Source organism: Colias croceus, chromosome 21, assembly GCF_905220415.1.
Source record: "Colias croceus chromosome 21, ilColCroc2.1".
Lineage (NCBI taxonomy): Eukaryota > Metazoa > Arthropoda > Insecta > Lepidoptera > Pieridae > Colias > Colias croceus.
In genome coordinates, this window is record NC_059557.1 from 100,446 (window position 1) to 108,717 (window position 8,272).

At 44.7% G+C, this 8,272-nt stretch overlaps 1 protein-coding gene across 1 annotated transcript in view; it reads right to left on the reverse strand.

The window, feature by feature from the left end:
- Window positions 1–7,934, reverse strand: part of LOC123701235 (rho GTPase-activating protein Graf-like) — a 39,543-nt gene extending 31,609 nt beyond the window's left edge. Inside the window, exon 1 of the mRNA XM_045648638.1 lies at window positions 7,507–7,934. Coding sequence (XP_045504594.1) covers window positions 7,507–7,666 — 160 coding nt within the window. The 5' untranslated portion in view covers window positions 7,667–7,934. The remainder of the gene's footprint in view (window positions 1–7,506) is intronic.
- Between the last annotated feature and the right edge of the window lie 338 nt (window positions 7,935–8,272).

Consider the following 8,272-nt stretch of genomic DNA (forward strand, 5'->3'; position numbering starts at 1 on the left):
AAGAACCATCCTCGTACTTCAAGTAATATAATAAAACTAGCTGGTGCGTTGTGCGCGGGCTGCAAGCAGCCCGCGAGCCCCTTTTGCCCCTGGGTTGAAGCAATAGGGCAGTCATTAGAAAATGTGTTAGAATTCCCAGTCCATTTGTAATTTTCTGCTAACAGCGATTCCACAGTCAGTCGGTAATGCTTATAAATTCCCCATTCAAGTATTTTCCACTCCGGGAGGCTGTCCACCTTCGAGGGAGCGTAGTGCGCGGGCTGCAAGCAGCCCGCGAAGCATCCCAGGACAGAAATCTTCAGTCATTTGAAAATGCATTAAAATTCCCCGTCAATTTGCTATTATCTGCAAACAGCGATTCCACAGTCAATCGGAAGTGCTTATAAATTTCAAATTCAAATATTTTCTATTCCGGGGGGCGGTTCACCTTCGAGGGTGCATGGTGCGCGAGCTGCAAGCAGCTCGCGGCTCATCCCAGGGCAGAAAGCTTCAGTCATTTGAAAATGCATTCAAATTTCCTATCCATTTGTTACATCTCCTAACAGCGATTCTACAGTCAGTCGGTAATGCTTATAAATTCCCCATTCAAGTATTTTCCACTCCGGGAGGCTGTCCACCTTCGAGGGAGCGTAGTGCGCGGGCTGCAAGCAGCCCGCGAAGCATCCCAGGGCAGAAATCTTCAGTCATATGAAAATGCGTTAAAATTCCCCGTCAATTTGCTTTTATCTGCTAACAGCGATTCTACAGTCAGTCGTTAATGCTTATAAATTCCCCATTCAAGTATTTTACACTCCGGGAGGCTGTCCACCTTCGAGGGAGCGTAGTGCGCGGGCTGCAAGCAGCCCGCGAAGCATCCCAGGGCAGAAATCTTCAGTCATTTGAAAATGCATTCGAATTTCCTATCCATTTGTTACATCTCCTAACAGCGATTCTACAGTCAGTCGGTAATGCTTATAAATTCCCCATTCAAATATTTTCTATTCCGGGGGGCTGTCCACCTTCGAGGTTGCGTGGTGCGCGAGCTGCAAGCAGCTCGCGGCTCATCCCAGGGCAGAAATCTTCAGTCAGTCGAAACTGCTTATAAATTACTTATTCAAATGTTGTTAAATTTTTGAAACGTCTTATCGATAGCGGGCAGTGACTTTTCATAATAAACTGTTCAAGAGTTAACCTAACACGCTCGTCGCTTCGCTCCTCGCTACCTATTTGAATATTTAGGCCGGCCGCTGCCGCGACTCGCTCGCTTCGCTCGCATGGCTCGTGCGATAGGTATAGTTCAAAAGTTAACCTAACACGCTCGTCGCTTCGCTCCTCGCTACCTATTTGAATATTAAGGCCGGCCGCTGTCGTGACTCGCTCGCTTCGCTCGCATGGCTCGTGTGGTAGTTCAAAAGTTAACCTTACACGCTCGTCGCTTCGCTCCTCGCTACCTAAACTGCTTATAAATTACTTATTCAAATATTGGTAAAATTTTTGAAACGTCTTATCGATAGCGGGCAGTGACTTTTCATAATAAACTGTTCAAGAGTTAACCTAACACGCTCGTCGCTTCGCTCCTCGCTACCTATTTGAATATTTAGGCCGGCCGCTGCCGCAACTCGCTCGCTTCGCTCGCTTGGCTCGTGCGGTAAGTAGTTCAAAAGTTAACCTAACACGCTCGTCGCTTCGCTCCTCGCTACCTATTTGAATATTTACGCTGGCCGCTGCCGTGACTCGCTCGCTTCGCTCGCTTGGCTCGTGCGGTAGTTCAAAAGTTAATAAATATTTTCTACTCCGGGAGGCTGTCAACCCTCGAAGTTGCGCGGTGCGCGGGCAGCAAGCAGCCCGCGGTGCCGTCTTTTCCGATGCTATTCAATTACCCTTCCTACTATGGAAATTTCCATACAAAATTTTCGAAAAAAAAAATTTCGCTTTTTAGCAAAAATTTTTATGTGCCTGGAAGCGGACCAAGTTTTTAAACATTTTTTACCTTGGTGACCCCAACCTAAGTGCCACCAGTTCAGAGAGCCGTTGAATTTCGTGATGTATGGAAAATGGAAACCGGGGGTCGGAGAGAAATTCTGAGTATGCAGTTTTGTAAATCTGACCAATCAGAGCACAGAAGTCAATTTTCAGACCGATCGTGACGGAACCGGCGCCACCATCTTGCTTTGAAAAATTGGCCATTTTTTGAAAAAAAATTGCGTCCAATTTGAAATTTCTCGATTGCCCTGGTAGCACCCCATCTTCCTGATCATTTTTTAGTTCTACACCCCCCACCTATCTGGCGCCGTTTCAGAGAGCCGTCGAATTTCGCGTTGTTTGAAACTCGGAAACCAGCGATGGAAACTCGATTATGAGTATGCTACCTCAATGTGCGGCTCGATTAAAGCCCCTGTGTCAAGTTTCAGCGCGATCACACCAGCGATGGCCGTTTTAGAATTTGTATGGCGGCGGCCATTTTTTCCGCCATTTTGAATTTTTTTTGCACTCTGTGGTAATTGCTCGAGGTCTACTCCAAGTTTAGTTTGAGCACCCCAGATGTAGCTGCTACCGTTTGCGCGGGCCGTTGACCGTCTCCGCGGGCTGTGAGAAAGTTTAGGATTTCGGATTTTTCTGGATATCCTGGGAGCTGGGCGAGTACAAACGTGGTAAGAGTGTATTTCTCCATTGCACCACCTAGTCTAAAATGGAAAAATTCCAAAATCGAGCGTCCCACTATGGCTCCCTGGTAGCGTCCTAGGGTGGTGATCATTTTTAGTTCCGGGACCCCCAACCCAACTCGCACCGTTTCCGCAGGCCGTTGGAGTTTACGTTGTATGAAAGTTGGAAACTGGGGCCCGGAGCCACTCGAACGGAGCACCGATCGATTCGCCGGCTCGAATAGAACACGTGTGCAAAATTTGAGACGTAAGGATTCATAAACGGCGATTTTGGCAACGTACGGCGGCCATCTTGTTTTCGCGAAAATCCCCATTTTTCCACCTCCCCTGGTAATCGCCACCAGTTCTGAGCATTTTTTGTTCAGACACCCCCCCTCCAGGTACCACCGTTTTTGCGCACCTCCAGGGGTCCACTTGGTTTTCGAAGATGATCGAGATCGCTATATTTTTCCGGTGGTCACTGGGAGCACCTCTACACGATCACGTCAAAATCCCCCCAACTTTTCCCGTAGTTTCCGAGAAAACCGATGTCAGTCAGTGAGTCAGTCAGTGGTAGTGTAGCTTTATATATATATGACTAGCTGGTGCGTTGTGCGCGGGCTGCAAGCAGCCCGCGAGCCCCTTTTGCCCCTGGGTTGAAGCAATAGGGCAGTCATTTGAAAATGCATCAAAATTCCCCGTTTATTTTCTTATTATCTGCTAACAGCGATTCCACAGTCAATCGGAGGTGCTTATAAATTCCCAATTCAAATATTTTCTATTCTGGAATGCTGTCGACCTTCGAGGGTGCGTTGTGCGCGGGCTGCAAGCAGCCCGCGAGCCCCTTTTGCCCCTGGGTTGAAGCAATAGGACAGTCATTAGAAAATGTGTTAGAATTCCCAGTCCATTTGTAATTTTCTGCTAACAGCGATTCCACAGTCAATCGGAAGTGCTTATAAATTCCCCATTCAAGTATTTTCCACTCCGGGAGGCTGTCCACCTTCGAGGGAGCGTAGTGCGCGGGCTGCAAGCAGCCCGCGAAGCATCCCAGGGCAGAAATCTTCAGTCTTTTGAAAATGCACTCGAATTTCCTATCCATTTGTTACATCTCCTAACAGCGATTCTACAGTCAGTCGGTAATGCTTATAAATTCCCCATTCAAATATTTTCTATTCCGGGGGGCTGTCCACCTTCGAGGGTGCGTGGTGCGCGAGCTGCAAGCAGCTCGCGGCTCATCCCAGGGCAGAAATCTAGTCCTTTGAAATTGAAACCAGTCATTTGAAAATGCATTCGAATTTCCTTTCCATTTGTAACATCTGCTAACAGCGATTCTACAGTCAGTCGAAACTGCTTATAAATTACTTATTCAAATATTGGTAAAATTTTTGAAACGTCTTATCGATAGCGGGCAGTGACTTTTCATAATAAACTGTTCAAGAGTTAACCTAACACGCTCGTCGCTTCGCTCCTCGCTACCTATTTGAATATTTAGGCCGGCCGCTGCCGCGACTCGCTCGCTTCGCTCGCTTGGCTCGTGCGGTAGGTAGTTCAAAAGTTAACCTAACACGCTCGTCGCTTCGCTCCTCGCTACCTAAACTGCTTAAAAATTACTTATTCAAATATTGGTAAAATTTTTGAAACGTCTTATCGATAGCGAGCAGTGACTTTTCATAATAAACTGTTCAAGAGTTAACCTAACACGCTCGTCGCTTCGCTCCTCGCTACCTATTTGAATATTTAGGCCGGCCGCTGCCGCAACTCGCTCGCTTCGCTCGCTTGGCTCGTGCGGTAAGTAGTTCAAAAGTTAACCTAACACGCTCGTCGCTTCGCTCCTCGCTACCTATTTGAATATTAGGCCGGCCGCTGACGCAACTCGCTCGCTTCGCTCGCTTGGCTCGTGCGGTAAGTAGTTCAAAAGTTAACCTAACACGCTCGTCGCTTCGCTCCTCGCTACCTATTTGAATATTTACGCCGGCCGCTGACGAGACTCGCTCGCTTCGCTCGCTTGGCTCGTGTGGTAGTTCAAAAGTTAACCTTACACGCTCGTCGCTTCGCTCCTCGCTACTTATTTGAATAATTACGCCGGTCGCTGCCGTAACTCGCTCGCTTCGCTCGCTTGGCTCGTGCGGTAGTTGAAAAGTTAATAAATATTTTCTACTCCGGGAGGCTGTCGACCCTCGAAGTTGCGCGGTGCGCGGGCAGCAAGCAGCCCGCGGTGCCGTCTTTTGCCGATGCTATTCCTATTACCCTTCCTACTATGGAAATTTCCATACAAAATTTTCTAAAAAAAAAATTTCGCTTTTTACTAAAAATTTTTATGTGCCTTGAAGCGGACCAAGTTTTTAAACATTTTTTACTTCGGCGACCCAGACCTACCTGCCACCGGTTCAGAGAGCCGTTGAATTTCGTGATGTATGGAAAATGGAAACCGGGGGTCGTAGAGAAATTCTGAGTATGCAGTTTTGTAAATCTGGCCGATAAGAGCACAAAAGTCAATTTTGAGACCGATCGTAAAGTAACCGGCGCCACCATCTTGCCTCAAAAAATCGGCCATTTTTGAAAAAAAAATTGCGTACAATTTGAAATTTCTCGATTGCCCTGGTAGCACCCCATGTTTCTGATCATTTTTTAGTTCTACACCCCCCAGCTATCTGGCGCCGTTTCGGAGAGCCGTCGAATTTTGCGTTGTATGAAACTCGGAAACCAGCGGTGGAAACTCGATTATGAGTATGCCACCTCAATGTGCGGCTCGATTAAAGCCCCTGTGCCAAGTTTCAGCGCGATCACACCAGCGATGGCCGTTTTAGAATTTGTATGGCGGCGGCCATTTTTTCCGCCATTTTGAATTTTTTTCACTATCTGTGGTAATTGCTCGAGGTCTACTACAAGTTTAGTTTGAGCACCCCAGATGCAGCTGCTACCGTTTGCGCGGGCCGTTGACCGTCTTCGCGGGCTGTGGGAAAGTTTAAGATTTCGGATTTTTCTGGATATCCTGGGAGATGGGCGAGTACGAACATGGTGTGAGTGTATTTCCGCGATGCGTCACCTCGTCTAAATTTACGTTTTTATGTTTGCGCCAAAAATGGAAAAATTCCAAAATCGCGCGTCCCACTATGGCTCCCTAGTAGCGTCCCAGGGTGGTGATCATTTTTAGTTCCGGCACCCCCCACCCAACTCGCACCGTTTCCGCGGGCCGTTGGATTTTGCGTTGTATGAAAGTTGGAAACTGGGGCCCGGAGCCACTCGAACGGGGCACCGATCGATTCGCCGGCTCGAACAGAGCACGTGTGCCAAATTTGGGACGTAAGGATTCATAAACGGCGATTTTGGCAAAGTACGGCGGCCATCTTGTTTTCGCGAAAATCCCCATTTTTCCACCTCCCCTGGTAATCGCCACCAGTTCTGAGCATTTTTTGTTCAGACACCCCCCCTCCAGGTACCACCGTTTTTGCGCACCTCCAGGGGTCCACTTGGTTTTCGAAGATGATCGAGATCGCTATATTTTTCCGGTGGTCACTGGGAGCACCTCTACACGATCACGTCGAAATCCCCCCAACTTTCCAAGTAGTTTCCGAGAAACCCGATGTCAGTCAGTCAGTGAGTGAGTGGTAGTGTAGCTTTATATATATATGAAAAGAATTACCGAAATCGGTCCACGCGTGATGCAGTGAAAAGACGAAACTGGTTTTTACGAATTTCCATTGTATTTCTATTATCATAAAGTTGATTTTAGTAGAAAATATTTGACTGGTCGGAATCTAGCTACTCAGTGGTCGGAAACACGTGTATTTGTACTCAGTCGGTCGGAAAGTGGTGCTTTCAGTTAATTTCCAGTCGTGACAGTTAAAATCCAAATTTAGGTAATAAAAAGCCATTATGAAATACAATTATGTGCATATTTTAAAATATAAGTTCGTAATCTTTCATAATATCATTTTTTCTTATGACCTCTAGAGTATTTAATTTATCTTTTAAAGGATTCCTTTAGCCGTATCAATCAGTGGTCGGTATTCGGTGCCATTACGTTATAGCTATAGTTATTACAATTTATTTTTCATTTCAAAGCATCATTATTTTTTATTGATGAATTTATAAATATGTCCTTGATACTAAAAAAAAAATTGTATCAGATACCATATTGTATAATATTAAAAATATTAAGTCATAGGTGTTAATATTAACTGTTGAATGCAGAGACAATTGCACTCATTAGTTAATTAAGAAAGTCATTGGCACACATTGGACCATTAGCACTGATGTCTGGGTGAGTCACTGACAAGCAGCTGATGCGTGAAGCACATTCTTTTCATGATTTATTGAGATTTATTTCATTTGGACAAAACTTTTAAAATCTAAATCATAGTATGTAATTTGATTTCAACCATCCATCACAAATGCCTAAGAAAAAAATATATTTTCATATATAATATATTGTTTGTTGATAACAATAAACACAAAGACAGGGGCAGGGTTCAGTCTGTGAGCAGTCATTGTGGGAATTACATGATACTTTCAATAGCAAATAACCCAGTTGTGTGCTCCAAGGTTACATAATGTCAAGCACAGCAAGGGCAGCATTGTGTGCACTTGTCAGTTGCACTGCAATCAACCAATCACCACAATACTGAATACAATTATTTACTTAATTCATGTGACATACTTTCATGATATAATTGACATTTCTAGGAAATTAGTCAATATATTAGTGATTTTATTAATAATAAATGTCTCACAGAGTTTACATATAAAAAAAACAATGAATGTGTTAACTAGGTACATATTTTCATTTTGATCCAGGTCATAAATAATTTCTACCAGCTAACTTATGAGATAAGTTGTAGGTACACGATAATTTTCGTGTATAACTTGGAAGCGTGGAACTCACGTTTGGCCGCCTGGACGACATCCTTGACCTCCTTGATGAGTCGCTTGATCTGCTGGCTGGTGCGCTCGAGCTCCTTCTCGTGCCTCTGCAGGTTCTCGCGGAAGTGCGGGCTGTCCTGCAGGCACTCGGTGAACTCCAGCGGCTGCAGACCCACGCCCATCCTTGTACCTTCGTCCTCACTGCGCTGCGATATCACTTTCACCTTAACTTAAACAACATTGCTCCACAAACGCCCACTACGAAAACACGACACCGCACGTTTCTTAAAATTCACTTATCAAAATTTAACTAAGCTACAGTAAAGTTGATAAAAAAAGCGAACACAGTATTTTCGTTTCAGAACATTGTTCACAGAGCGATGCTCAATGTTCAGACTTCAGACTTGTACTATTGACGCGTAGCTGTCAATTGTCATAAATACGAATCGGCCGAACTGCAAGCGAACTGTCATAATAGAATGTTACCAACCTATATCAATCTGTGTTACCAACAACAAAATAGCTTACTAATAAAAAAACCTTAAAAAAACTTTTTATAGTCGAGCCAATTTAATAGGCAACATTTGACGTCTATCAATTTTATCTTCGAAGAGAGGTATAGGTAAACCAGAATCTGATGGCAATTAGGGAAATCAAAATTTAGAGTGTGCAACCCTGGGGAAAATGGACTGAACGATCTTGATACTGCTTATTTTTTATTTTGATCTCAATATAATTAGTCACATTACATAAGTGGACAATACTGTTCTTAATAATGAGATATCCAC